This window comes from Artibeus jamaicensis, unplaced genomic scaffold, assembly GCF_021234435.1.
Source record: "Artibeus jamaicensis isolate MK-2021 breed Jamaican fruit bat unplaced genomic scaffold, CSHL_Jam_final contig_1686, whole genome shotgun sequence".
NCBI lineage: Eukaryota > Metazoa > Chordata > Mammalia > Chiroptera > Phyllostomidae > Artibeus > Artibeus jamaicensis.
In genome coordinates this window covers 335,974-350,734 of record NW_026521327.1, presented here as the reverse complement: position 1 = coordinate 350,734, position 14,761 = coordinate 335,974, and the positions used below count along the sequence as shown (strand labels likewise).

Sequence of the window (14,761 nt, the reverse complement as noted above, 5' to 3'; positions counted from 1 at the left end):
CCATATGATGTATGATTGCTTTTGTGCTTTAGTTAACAGTTGAGTAGTTGCAGAGACCAGATGTCTTGCACAGCCTAAAGTATTACCCTGCTGGCCTTTTACAGAAAAAGTTAGCTGACCCCTGACCTAGAGCAACTATTCTCAACACAAGGCTAGTTTGCCCTCTAGGAGACACATAGCATTGTCGAGACATTTTTCGTTGTCACAAGTGGGGATGGGATGGAGTGTTACTGACATGTAGTGGGTAGGGATGTTGTTAAACATGCTACAATAGCCAGGTCTCTGCCACAAAGAATCATCTGTCCTCAAATGTCAGTAGTGCTAAGGTTGAGAAATGGTGGATTAGAGGAACCTAAGAAACTTCTTGTAAAGAGGAAACTCCATCCTTAATAAAGAGTAGTTTATGGAACGCCCAAGGTCTTTTAATTTACATGAGCTTGTATAGCTTTCACAATCACCGTGCAAGGGAGTTACTGATATTCCCCCTTTACACGGAAGTTTGTAACACAATTTGACCACAACGCACATGGCTAGCAAGGCTGTCAGGCTCCAGCCTGTATTTTTCCACACCTTGCCTGCCGCTACTCAGTGGTGTCACAGGCTTTCATTCGGCTGCCCCCTAGTGTTCAAGCTATACAGATGCAGGCCAGTGTCCTTTCCTTCAGGCCTGGGTACCATGAGGATATGGACCACTACCCCATCTCCAGCATCGGGCCATTCGGGAAATGAAGCCAAGAGGGGTGGGGTGGGAATCTCTACCTCGACCCCAAGCAAACTTATAAAAACTGACCACCCTCCCTCTTGCCCACTTTCATTCAGGATGGGAGGCCCGGACAAGAGCTTCCCTCCCTGGTAGACCCAGGACACAAAATACTTGCTACCTTTAGAACGCTGTTTGACCTCGGCTGGTGTGGCCCAGTAGATTGAGCATCCACCTGCGAACCGAAACATCATCCGCCTGGGTTGCTGGCCAGGTCCCCTTGATGTTTCTTTCCTTCCCTTCCCCTCTAACAGTAAGTAAATAAAACCTTTTTTAAATGAATGCCTTTTGAGTCATAAATAACAGTCAGTCATGAATTTCCAGGGTGCTTACATCACAGGATTAAATGGGAGGAGAATCTTGTTTTGTGGGATCTGACACTCTTACTTCTTCCATCTATTATCCTAGATGATGAGCTCAATAGATCAGTCAGATCCATGCTAATAAAGGAAAAGTAGAGGACTTCCTGTCTACATCCATCTCGCACGCTCATCCATGAGAATTTCAAGCTCAGATGGAGGAGGGAGGGGACAGGGAAGCCCACCTAACTGGCTGATGGTGCCTCCCTGAGCCCCTCAAATCATCCACTTGGAAGGCGGCCACCTGCTCCTAAAGCAAACTGTGATGAGTCGCATCACCTAATGGTTTAAGATCAGATCACACAGCCATTGAGCATTTCTTTGAATTTTATTGAAAATTGACATGGACATTAGAAAGGTATCAAGCTAAACAGTGATGGCTTTGGGATGTTTCTCCTGGTGATTGGAAGCCCCAGAGGGGCAGTGAGTGGTCACACCTTTGAGCAAAAAGAAAGGAGAAGAAAGGAAAAACAACACAGATTCTGGAAAACATGCAAAGAGGCTCTCTCAAGAGACACTGGACAGTGGGATGGTGATGGCTGTCGGGATATACGGGAATGAGCACACTCACATGGTATTCTGATGCAAGTTAAACCAATGAATTCAAGGCAGATTTTCAACAGGAAAGCTTTCCGGCCAGATCCCAGGTTGAGCAGAAACCTCTCTCAAAACCTCAACTGGCTTTAGAAAGTTGAATGGATTGATTTTTCTCTCACTAAACTTAACCCCCCTCCCATCTTTCCTTTCCCCACTCAGTGTTAGTGGATCCATTGTCGCCCTTGCTGTGGGTCAGCAGGAGGTCTGTGAATGCTGAAGAAGATACAGATGTCGCTTGACTTTCCCTTCCATATTCAGAAATGTTTAATAGTGGCTGCAGACAGTCAACCCACTGAACTGGAGAATTCGTGTTTAAAAAGAAAAACAAAAAATTCAACTGAAAACTTGAGAACAGCACTTCCACACCCACAGCTGAGGTCTCCTGCCCCAGTCACTTACACTTGGGTGAGTTATCCTGTAGTTGATCTCTGAGGTTACACTTGGTCCATTCTCCAGCTCTGATGGTTCTTTTCCTGCCTTGTTAGGTTAGGACAAGACACTTCTGTTTAAAATACCGTGTAAGTCAGGAGAGAGCTTCTTGCCTGGACACAGGGACATATGAACACTTGCTGAGTGTGTAGAGTGTGTGCGTGTGTGTGTGTGTGCAGTTTGGGGGAAGAGGGAATTGATTGGTTTCTGGCTTGACACAATGTGGAACCCTAACTCTTCTATAATGGCAGTCTTCTCCTTTAGATTTAATGCAGCTGCTGAAGACAAGATTAAAAAAAGCTGGAGAGGGAGAGAGAAAGAGAAAGAAAACACGGAATTAGCCAAAGAAAAAGAATATTCAAAGTAAGACAGGGCAATGGGAGGGGGGCAGCGTGAGGTAGAACAGATTATACTTGCAGAAGACAGGTTAGAAATGGGGTCACTGATGGCCCATCACCACCGGGAAACAGGCTGAGAAGGTTTTAAGAACACCACACACCGGTTTGAAGCTTCTTGTTTTAATTAAAAACAAGCACATATTAACAGCCACATGGGAATGCCACACGATTAAAAGAGGAAACAAAAACAAAAACAAAAGTGATCTGCACTGCGGCTAGGAAAAGCAAACTTCTTGGCTTAAGAGAAACTAGGGTGCGTGTGTGTGTGTGTGTGTGTGTGTGTGTGTGTGTGTACACCTGGGGATTTTTCAGGAAAGCTGTTCCAGTCCAGTCTGGAAAAATAAAAGCACAGACCATTTCTAATGACTGGTTTTGTTTCACCAGAAGTAAACAGAGTAGTTAGGGTATTTAAAAAAAATAGCAACAACCATACTCATTAGAAAGCCTTCACCAAAGGGGAGGGGGAATCTTTCTCTCTACAGCAAGAAAACTACCACTAACCAATGTCACCCCAATAATAGATGTAATACAATTAAAAAAAGAAAGAAAACTACCCAATAAAATATCAATTTTAATTCTTTTCCATAGTGTGGATCAACTTCCTAAAGGCCTTATGCTCACGCACAGGTTAGATTTTCATTTACCAAACTTTCTTGATTATAAGGATCATCTAGGGCCCCTGTTAAGCAAAGCGTGCCTGGGCCCCATTCCAGACTTCCAGGAAAGCTGCCCAGCTCACGGTTGCTGGTGACCCCTACTGTCAGCAGAAGCAGTCAGTTCAGGAGCTGGTCTGAAGTCTTCTGCTTTGCCCGCCTTTACCCACTCATCCTTGGATATTTTTCTATGGGAAAAAAAAATGCAAGAGGCCTCTAATACCAACTCTTCAGGTTCTCTGAGCATCAGAAGACCTTGTCTCTAGGAACACATAGAAATGAACAGACTGAATCCCTTAATGAGGTGGACCGGGAATCAGGAGATACTGAGTTTGGCTTGGCTTCTGCCACAAAACAGCCCTGGGACCTCTGGCAAGTCCCTTCACTTCTCTAGGCCTCGATTTTCTCTTCCAAAAAAAGTGGGTCATTTCTGTCTTGCGAACCAAAATTTCTCGCTCAATACAAAAGCCCTGCCTAGTCTCTGAAGGTCTCTCAAAGGCTGCGTGTGGCTCTAAAAGTTTTGGAGTTTTCAGAGCTCCTCAAGCCTCAAGTACTTAATCTGTAAACAAATGCAAATGAGGGGCCCTGTTTGAGATGCAAAGAACTACCCTGGGGGAGGAAGACTGGTTGGTTGTTTTATGTTTGGGATTCGTGGGAAGCAGCTGTGAAACCAGACCTGGAAACATCAAAGCTGCAAACAAGCCGCCTTTCCCTAGAAGGCTGGACAGCCCTAACTTAGCGTCTCTCTGAGCTACTGGGTGAGTGTCCAAGTTCGTGTTTTAAAAGAAAAAAAAAACAAAAAACCCTGCAAGGCATAGGGTCTGCTATAATGTTCCACTATGAGACTTGGATTTGGCAGCAAGCCCTTCATACTTGCCGGTGCCACTAACCAGTGACTCACCAAACAATAACATATCAAAACTGCACTCTCGCTTTACCAACAAGAAAAGATCAAGAGTGTGCATGTGTTTGATGTTGATTTTCTCTACCTTACCTTTCGCCTCCTATTATTATTATCTATGACTGAAGAGAGAAACTCTTGCCATTCGCAACACTTCAAAAAAGCCTGAATATTTGGCATAGCCTTGATAAACAGTGTTTTGAAAGAAACTAACCAAAACGTAAAAAACCCTTGAAAAATTAAAAAGAACTTGTTCATGGTCAGCGCCAGTGAGACTGGGAAGCAGAACTCAAAAGAAGAGGGGACGAAGTGGAAGTACATGGCAAGGGCGAGGGGCCCAGCTTCCTGGCACCCTGCAGGAAAGCTGTCAGTTAAAATTGGAACCTTGGTTTAAAAGGCTAAATGGAGTCCAGTCCAGCTGTAGCGGGGGATACTATTCAGTACACAGCCATGGATTACTGCAAAGGAAGGGCAGAGAAAGGGCATGTTAGCCACAGATTATTGCCAGCTCACCTCCAGCTCTCACTCTCTCACTGGCCACACACCAAAGGCCACTGCGCCTGACAACGGAGGGCTCTCCAGTTCCAAGGATTTCCCAGAGCCATTATCGGATAGCCCCCTTGATCAAAATGAGGACTGGAATGTTTATAAACCAAATCTGTAGACTGGAGACAAAGTTAGGGACCTCCCGAGGAATAACAAACACTCCTCCTCTCCAGTTGATAATCTCACCTCTTCTTATTAGGAGAAGCCAGTCTGTATGCAAAATACGGATTAAAACTCATAATCACATTGCCCAAATAAATAAACTGGAAGACTCGTCAAAGCAAAACTGAAAACACTGATTCTTTGACCGCTCATTTTGGCAGTTTGTGACACGGGGTTATTATACCCGCTACTGACCCTGCCTTTGGGGGATGGTGTGGAGCCCTAAGGGAGATTACAGAGGGGATGCTGACACACCTCGGAAGAAGTCCTTAAACCTATCATTCAAGACACTAGGCTGGTGGTAACATTCAGGTTTATTTCCCTTTCTGCATCTGTGGGGTATCCAGAATTATAGAGAGAGGGAATTTATGCTATTTCCTTCAGCAGTCATGTTTTCTGGGAGGGGCTTGCTGTAGATAAACTTATTCTGGAATTTACACACAGCTTGAGTACAGTTACTTTGAGTGAATCAAAACCGGAAAGGGCTGGGCTGAGAGGCCTAAAGGAAGAGGCGCCAAAGGCTCTCCTGGAGCCCTCTGAGAAGGAGCTGTGGCTCTGCTGGGAGGCGGCAGGTACTCGGGGAAGCCCGGTGACTAGGCACTAAGGGGGAAAGCCTTGTTGGCTGGTGCTTGCTTACCCAGCCACAGTGGAGGCAAATACCTCAGGGAAGCGAGCAGCCATCAGAGTGCAAACAAGGAAACTGGTGGTGGAGAGCAGCAGGCAGGAGCCCTGAACATGGTACAGTCTGGCAAAGATGGAGATGGGAAGTGGCTGGCGGGAAGTGCTGGGAGGGGAAGTGGGATGCATGATGCATGTCTAAGCCACATGGCTGCTGGCTTCCTGACCAGAGGCCAGACACCATCCTCAGACTCTCCAGCTTCTATGAACTTTGGCGGGAAGAGAGTGAGGGGCACTGGTTGTGCGCCCCCGACTCATGTTAAGGGGTAATTAGAAAAAGGGAGGCCCAGGTCTGTTGTGCAGGAAAGGGCGTCTACCGGAAGCGCAAACTGAAAATAAAAAGAGAAGTTGGGTTAATGAATGGATGGATTAATGTACGAAAAAAAACAGGTTAGAAGAAAACTTTCTCCTAATGACTAATAGATAAGTTAGAATATATAGATAGCTATGTTAAATGATCTTAAGGTCCTATATTGCATTAGCTCCTGGGAACATGCTTTCTTGCTTATGGCAGCAGTGGTGGTATTAGCTAAAAAATAATTATCAACAGTCTCAAGAATACTTTCTCTCTTCTTAATTACTAGGTCCTGATTAATGCCCCCCCCACCAGGCACCTTGTACAGAAATACCTTCAGGAAATCTCCAGGGGGTCTCAGGCCACTGGACAGAGCACCATGCTCTCAGCTACCAACTGCCTTATCCCCCAGGGAAAGCACATAAAGTTCAGGTTTCACCCCAGGTAGCCTTTGGAACAGCCTTTCAGCTAAATAGGTACTCTGGGGCAAGAGCAGTCCTAATTAGCTAAGTAGCACCCTGGGGCAATAATTGTTTGGGAAGTGTCTTGTTTCAGAACAGTCACCTGAAAACCTGAACTATGGAAATCTATGACTGGTTTGTGTTCACCTGGCACTTTGACCTTTCCTTCAGTTAAACTTCATCCTTGTGACATAAACAGGGCAAGTAGTAGCCATCCCCACTTCATACATGAGGAGACTGACAAACACAGGGAAATCAACTGTCTTGCCCACTCACAAAGAAAAAGACAACCAGAATCAGAGCCTGAATTCCTTGGCTGTTTAATTATACCATAGTGTCCCTGCCAATACCTTGGCTGTGGATCTAAGCCCCTGTTTTTTACCTGAAGAATACATTTATCTCACTAAATAAAGACTATTCGATATTTGGAGGGATAGTTAAAAGCATATGATTATGTATGTTTGTACAGTTACTTCCTCAGAGTGAATACATCCATACACCTACACGCATGCATTGAATGGCAATTTATACCAAAAACACGAGTTCTGCCCTGGCTGCTGTGACTAAGTGGATTGAGTGCTGGCCTGCGAACCAAAGGGTTGCCAGTTTGATCCCAGTCAGGTCACCTGGCCAGGTCCCCAGTAGGGGGCATGCAAGAGGCAACCACACATTGATATTTATCTCCCTCTCTTTCTCTCTCCCTTCCCCGCTCTCTAAAAATAAATAAAACCTTAAAAAAAAAAGAATAGGAATTCTACATCTTGTTCTAGTTCTGCCACTAACTCACTGTGTGATCCTTGGTTAAGTCTCTTAAATTCCTCCTCCGTGTACTCATCAACTGAAGATTATTCCTTCCTTACCTGACAGGATTGTTGTAAAGGCTAAAGTGAGATACCATATGAAAAAACACTTTGAAAAGTATTAGGATGTTATATGAATGCTCCTCTCTTATTTAATTTTTTTGTCTACTTCCCAGAGGAAGGGAAACCTAAAAAACAACACTGCAGTCGCCTATGTTCTAGACTTCACAGGAAGGCTGACATATTTTGATACATGTACACTGTTGCATATACCGTGCAGCCTCCAAGAGACGGGGGCCAGTAACCACTGAGACACAGGATCTACAACTGTACAGGTCACAGAAGAATTGTTTGTCTGGCAGTTTCAGACAACCACGAGTAAGTAGTGTCCCAAGCAATTTCAAGACCAGTAAGGAACAGTAAGCCTCAGTCTCCTTACTGAGGGGTGGCCTTTGTGATCTGCCCGAGGATGAAGGCTTTGGGGAGGGAACAGGCTGCCTTTGCTGCTTTCAGGTCCCACAGAGCCAAGTCCTCCCTCCCCTATTTGGTTTGGAACTGCTTTTGTGGTCTTCTGGGGAGAAGCCTGCCAGGAAAAAACTCGACCTACTTGGGTTGAGGTTGGCTGTTCCTGCTGTTTGCTAATTGCCTCTCACTTATAAAGTAACGCTTTAATTATAGTTTTGCCAGAATTCATTTCAGTAATGGCCACTAACAATGATTTACTCAGGGAAATGTAAACCAAATTGTGTCAAACTGTATTAATTCAGCCTCAGTAATAGATCTAACTTACCAGAATACATCTTTTCTACTCTCCTCATTAAAATGGGGGAACAAAGAGGACACACGTGGACTGAGCTTCTACAGGTATCAGACACACTGCAAGGCACTGGGACCACCACAGAGGACAGTATAGGAAGTGATCGTCTTCCTGAATAGAAATCTGCTGCTCAATTCCAGTCAACTAACAGGGACTCTAAAGACTTGCCATTAGGCTAGACAATAAATCGTTTCATTGTTCTTTTAGGGTTGTTTCCTTTGGCCCAGTTTCACGGGCCTTATGTTTCAGACGCCTCTGCGGACTTCCTCTCTGGGACTTGCTTGAAAATAGGATGTTTTGCCAGCTGCCTAAAGTCCCCAGTGTAATAACTGCAGCTCAGTCTGGTGATGAACAGCAGGCTCTCCATTTAAATCATAAGCTGCATTGGTAAGTGGGGAGAAGCCCTTACTATTTTATATTCCTCGATCTGAACAAACCAAATGTGAAGGCATTTATGAGACAAGTGGAGTATTCTGAACACTGACTGGGAATTTTATGTGAATGAATTGTTAATTTTGTAGGTGGCATTGTGGTTATGCTTTTTTAAAAAGATTTTATTTATTTACTCTTAGAGAGGAAGGGAGGGAGAAAAAGAGGTAGAGACACATCTATATGAGAGAGAAACATCAATCGGTTGCCTCTCGCAAGCCCTCAACTGGGGACCTGGCCCGCAACCCAGGCGTGTGTCCTGACTGGGAATCAAACTGGTGACCTTTCAGTTCACAGGACGAGGCTCAATCCACTGAGCCATGCCGGCCACGGCTGTTTGTTTTAAAGAGTCATTACCTCTTTTAAAAATGGATGCTAATGTATTTACAGATGAAATAATGTGAGTTTTGCTTTATAATAATCCAGCAGGTTTGGGGTAATAGATGAAACGGGATCAGCCCCACGCTGACAGTTGTTCGGGGGCTGGGTTTTGGGCAACTGGGTTGCACTCTGCTGTCCTCTCTCTTCTTGCGCTTCTGTTTGAAAGTTTCTCTGGTAAAGTTTCTCTGGTAAACAATAGTAATAAGCTTAATTGTGTGAAATGAAACGCATTTACGTTCCCTCACTATCTACTACCTGAGTCTCATAGAACAGGTGCTTCATCATTGCTACAGTCAACTATAAATGGCGTGATGCCAGGAACTGCTTTATTCCCTTCTGCAGGTACAACACGTAGCACTAAGGAACCCATCTCACCAAAGCTAGGTAGGTGTTCATGAAACTGGTACCTTGTAGAATTAAATGTAAGGAACTCTATAATACCTGAGAGTCCTGACTTTCTTCCACTTTCACTATAGTTTGGGTGGGGGTGGGCACAGAGCCAAAAAAATTTGGAGAACTTGAACCCTTCGAATAAGAAATTGCCCCCTGAGGGAATTGCTCAGAACATTCCCAAACCTGGGGGGCAATGCTGCCGTGACAACTGCAAAGCAGGGCTGCTAAGTCCAACAATTTCCCTCCTCATCACAGTCTAGCTAATTTTGAAAGTCATGCTTAAGGCTCTTTTAGAAAGAAATGGTCAAAAGTGAACCTCAAATATTGATCCACCTATGCTACCCAGCTGTTCTCTCAGCAGAAGTCTGAAAACAACCCACTTTTAATCAGGCAGGGAAACATTCCACATGTACACTTGAGACCACACCAGACTATTCCTTAATATTCTAAGTCACAAGAGGAAACCAGTTAGGGCAATGATGCAGCCTATTTTATAATTAGATATGTGTGTTGAGGCGGGGTGGGATTTGGGGAGATGTGTTCTAGAAGCCACCGTCAGTTCTATTTAGAGTTAATAAAGCTTACCAGGACCCTGGGTCTCATGCAGCATGCAGCAAACAGCAGAGTTAACTGTAAAACAGTAAGAGCTGATGAAGATGGAGTGAACTTGAGGAGAAATCAAATATTATGTGTTCACACAAATAATGAAGAGTTAGAGGTCAAAGGAGGTTAGGAGTAGTAGGAGGGGAGGTGGGGAGGGTGGGCTGGTAGGGATCCCTGAAATACAGGTACTCTTTCTTAACTGCTAAAGGCAGCCAAAGGAAATTCTAAGGACGTGACTCTATTATAACCAACCACCATTTCTCAATCGGAAATGCCACTATCACCACTTCTACCCTCATACCCACCACCACCATCATTACTCTGGGACCACAGTGACACAGGTCTCACAATGGGTATTTCAGAAGTCAGATAACTGCTTAAAGAATTATATAAGATGCCCAGGTCTGGAGCCACTCATATATCTGGAAGTACGAAAGAGGACAGCCTGTTCTGTCAGGTCCTTATTCCTAACATGAGGTGCCACGTGCTTAGTAAGGTTTTCACCCAAAAATTTCACTCAGCATTAGAAAAGGGTACCATCACCAGTGCCAAACATTCCTGGAGACTGTAGAGAGAGTCTTTTGCCTGAGGTTGGCAGGGGTGGGGGTAGTAGGAGGCATCAAGTAATTCAAGGCAACTGGGGAAAAACCCGGGAGAAACTTCCACTCCCAGCAGAACAGAGAATATTTATAGTTTAGTGTCTGTCAGTGGGATTCGAACAAATGAATCTTCTAATTCCTGCAAGCAGGCTGTGAAACTACCCCAGGGATTGACTTAATGAATGCCACAGGGCTATGAAAGCAGCAGGTTACAGCTGGAAGACCAATTTAGACTTTTCTGGTCTTAAAAATAGGAATCCATGCCTGCTGGCACAACTAACACACCAAGACAGATCAGTTAATATACAGTGTTCCCAAAGAGGCATTTTTCCTGGCCAGTTGAACTTTATCCGTCAAATAATACCAAAAAGAGTTAATTAATCAGTGAATTTTGACATATATGGTTATGGTTCAGTAACACAAATGTCTAGACTAACTGGTGAAAATGTTCAAATTATACTTTTGAATAAAGAATAATCAGATTGCAAAGCTGAGTGCTTTCAAATATAAAATATTTTAATACTGTACAAAAGCCACTATTTTATTCCTAAGTGATAAGCCAGGCACAGAGGAAAGGAAGATGTTTCCTTCTTTTGCCAAATATCTGATAATTGAGTCAAGAACAAGTGGCTAAGAACAGAGGGCAATGACCATGGGCATCTTTCAGATCCCCAAGCCCCTTTACTAAGGACATTGTCTAACACTCCATCTGAGGGCTTCCTGAGCCACACTGCACAACTACAGAGCACAAGGGACCAGTGGGTCTTTTCATGCTGTTGTATAGGTCCCATCAGATATGCTCTTCTCTTCTCTGGTTCTGGGATGAGGAATGAGGTGGGTGAGGATAACGGGCCCCCATGGTAATCAGGAGCCTATGCTATCCTGCCTTACCAAACACCAGGGAAAAGAGGCAGATTGTAAAATCATTCCCCAGGTTGAGAATGGGGCACCCAGAGTGTACCAGCATCTGAGGGATCCCCACCAAGTTCTCAGTGCCCCAGGCCAGAAACAACTAAACAGTCAAGAGGATGGACAGCAAAAGGATGAGAAACCGGAACTGGGCTACAACCTTTGACAGCAGCAGTTAAACTGCTGGCTGCAGCTAGTGAGAACTAGGCAGAGAGAGGCTTGGCCTGCAAACAGAGAGAGGCAAACACCTCAGGCATAGGACGAGAAAGCAGGCCTGTAAGCCCATCGGCTCCAACCCCTCTCCACGGGAGAGCGTACCCAAAGGTTTCTGTGAAGACTCTCTCCCACTACCCTCTGTCTGCCCCTTTTTGTTCATCTTTTCCCCATAACTGTGTGGCACTCATTGTTTCCTCCCTTCTTTCTACCCTCTCACGGTCCTTTTGCTTTTCCTCTCCTTTCCCTCCCTCTCTTCCTACCTGACTTTGCAGGACTTTCCTAAGCAGGCCAAACAAAGGGCCTGGGCCTCTATGACTTACTCTCAGTTCCCCAAATTCAGGAAATCCGAAGGTCCTGCGGGGACACTGAGACCAGTTACAGGTACCCAAACTGGTTGAAGTCCACAGCTCACCTCTGCTCACCATCTCTGAGGCCTCTTCAGCCTCCAGGTCCCACCCTGAGGGGGATGAGCAGGAGGAGAAAGAAGCCACCACGCCACAGCAGCCTCTCACTTACTTTTTCTTCTCTTTGTCCCTTTTCAGAGTCTGCGAGCCTCCAGCCTGGGAGCCCTGGGACTGGAGCAGCTCGGCCGCCGTCTTTCTCTGTTTGAAAGCATTCACTTCATCATCCAGGGATTTCTTCTTATCTTCCAGCTTCTTCTTCTCGTCCTGGTGTAGTTTCTTCAGACGGTCAAACTTCTCGTGCAGCTGGCAAAAAAGCACAGGGAGGTTGGGGGAGTCCCCCGTGAGCAGCTCCCAGCTGAGCTGAGCACAGAGTGACTGGGGACTTCCAACGCTGTAGGACCCTGAGACCTCAAGAGACACTTCTGTTAGAGACAGCTATGATGGCACCAAAGGTCACTGTGTTCTGGATAGTCTCCCCCTGCCATTTTACTTCCAAGTTTCTGCTCCTAAATATAGTCAAGGAACTGCGCATTCTGTTTAATCAAACGTTTTCTTTAAAAGAGTTACCACATGGACCCTGGAGAGTATGGCTCAGCTGGTTGGAGCATCATCCTATAAACTGAAAGATCAAGGCTTTGATTTCCAACCAGGGCACATGCCTGGGTTTCGGGGTCAGTCCCTGGCTGGGGTGCATGTGAGGCAACTGACTGATGCTTTGCTCTCACATCAATGTTTCTCTCCCTCTTTTTCTCCCTCCCTTTCCCTCTCTCTAAAAATCAGTAAGAATGTCCTCAAAAAATAAAATGAGTTACCACATGGTTAGTAATATCAATTATAATAGTATAACATTTGTTGAATGATTATTGCAGACCGGGCACTGACTTTTATAAAAACTTTGTATATATTAACTCATTTAACCATCACAACACTCATACGAGGTAGGTTCTTTTGTTATCTGCATTTTATGAGGAAACAGAAGGTGAGAGAAGTTAAGGAATTTGTCCAACCAAGGTCCATCCATTCTATACATTATTGATTGGACAGTGAGATCTCCCAATGTGTTAGGGCTCCTGGCGTTTTTCATCTCCTCCAGTCAGGGAGGATCACCATGGATTGGAAAGCAAACTTCAACAAATGCCAGAGCTGGTCGAAGGACATACTTGTTCTTAAACATAGAAAGAGATTTTTTTTTTAAGTTTTACAAAACAGAATGAGTGTGAAAACCTCAGTCTTGACCAAGGGGAGGATCGATTAGCCCTGAATAGAGCCAGAGGCCAGCAAGAATATTCTGGCAAGCCATTGTGGTAAGTGGATCAAGAGGTATAGGTGATGTCCTGACCGATGTGGCTCAGTTGGTTGGGACTCATCCCTTAAAGCCAAAGTTCACTCAATTGATTCCTGGTCAGGGCACGTGCCTGGGTTGTGTGTTAAGTCCCCGGTTAGGGAACATACAAGAGGCAATTGGTCAATGTTTCTCTCTCTCTTTCTCCCTCCCTCCCTGTCTCTCTAATAATGAATAAATAAAATCTCTTTTAACAAGAGGTACAGGTGGTAACAAACTAGAATGAGAAAAACCACCTTAAACAGTAAGAGTAGACCAAGCATAATTTTCACTTTATAAAAAAGATTTTATTTATTTATTTTTAGACAGAGGGGAAGGGAGGGAGAAAGAGAGGGAAACATCAATGTGTGGTTGGCTCTTGTGCACCCCCTACAGGGTACCTGGCCTGCAACCCAGGCATGTGCCCTGACTGGGAATCAAACCAGCAACCCTTTGGTTTGCAGGCCCGTGCTCAACCCACTGAGCCACACCAGCCAGACCCAGTTTTTTTTTTTTTTTGAGGATTCAAAAGAGAATTTAGGATTCTGTAGCACTTGCAGCATGTCATGAGGGAGGTCAGGCCTCTAGGTCCTACAGGTATTTGGGACTGGCATTTAGTAAGGGGCGGTGGATGACAGGCTTGCAGTGTAAACCAGCTCTTACTAGTCCCTTGGAGTAAGGTAGCAGAAGCTCTGCTGATCATTTGCCTTAACCTGGCTTTTGTCCATTGGCTTTTCATCCATCTCTCTTTGAGCTCCCTTTACCTCTCCTCCTTAAAGGCCTAGGTGACATTTCTTTTTGAAAAATGAAACTGAAATATAATCAATACCCTTATTCTGGGCTTCAGTGATAACCCTAGAGAGTCACAGCAGATTACCAGGAAAGAGACTTGGGAAGTCATTAAGTGCTTCCGTTCATCGTGGGTCTTGAGGCCCAGAGAGGTGAAGCAGTTGTTCATGTGACCCAAACTGTAGTTGAGGCCACTGTACTGGGCAGCAGTGGGTGGAGTGGTCGGGGGACCTGGGACGCAAGGCAACAGTTAGAGGACTAACTGTACTCTATTAGGCCCAGTTCGAGTGATGAAAACCCCAGAGGGACCATTAAACTATAGTTTAAAAACTTACTAGAGCCACACAGATGTTTCTTTAATGTCACCATGAAATGGAACAGAATATCTGACTGACTAGGAAAGTGCCCCCAGCGGTTACTGTTTTAGGTTTCAACAAGGCACCCAGGGATGCCTGGAACCATCTTTCCCCATGGCCATCAGTGCAGTTGGAATGGGGCCCAGCAGGGTGGGCCAAGCGCAGCAGGGTGGCCAAGAAAGTCATCAATTATCGCTACTGAGCTCCAAAGTCCCAGGAAGAGAGAAAAGAATCAGTTCACACCAGTCCCTAAGAGGCTGTGTGAGGTCTTGACTTTTGAGCAGTGCTGCCCAACAGAACCCTCTGCAGCAATGAAAATGTTCTGTATCTGTGCTCTCCAGTACGATAGCCACTAGTCACACAAGGATTGAGCATTTGAAATGTGGCTAATGTGACTGAGAGACTGAGTTTTAAATTTTAGTTCATTTTAATTAATTTCAATTTCAATAGCCACATGTGGCTAGTGGCTACCTGACAGACCACGCTGCTCTAAAGAATTCAGTAA

The 14,761-nt window shown here is 45.0% G+C and overlaps 1 protein-coding gene across 6 annotated transcripts in view; it reads right to left on the bottom strand.

Moving 5' to 3' along the window:
• Nucleotides 1–1,428: 1,428 nt before the first annotated feature.
• The window catches only part of SEPTIN6 (septin 6), a 71,289-nt gene continuing 57,956 nt past the window's right edge, over nucleotides 1,429–14,761 (bottom strand). For 2 of the 6 annotated variants that reach the window (XM_037164099.2, XM_037164095.2), the window contains exons 9-10: nucleotides 11,903–12,093; nucleotides 2,648–4,555 (exon numbers count right to left, since the gene is read on the bottom strand). In XM_037164099.2, coding sequence (XP_037019994.1) covers nucleotides 4,531–4,555; nucleotides 11,903–12,093 — 216 coding nt within the window. In that variant the 3' untranslated portion in view covers nucleotides 2,648–4,530. Of the gene's footprint in view, nucleotides 2,446–2,647; nucleotides 5,813–9,644; nucleotides 9,690–11,902; nucleotides 12,094–14,761 lie in introns of those variants that run through there. The other 4 variants (XR_005085083.2, XM_037164097.2, XM_037164098.2 and 1 more) reach the window with 4 other exon arrangements.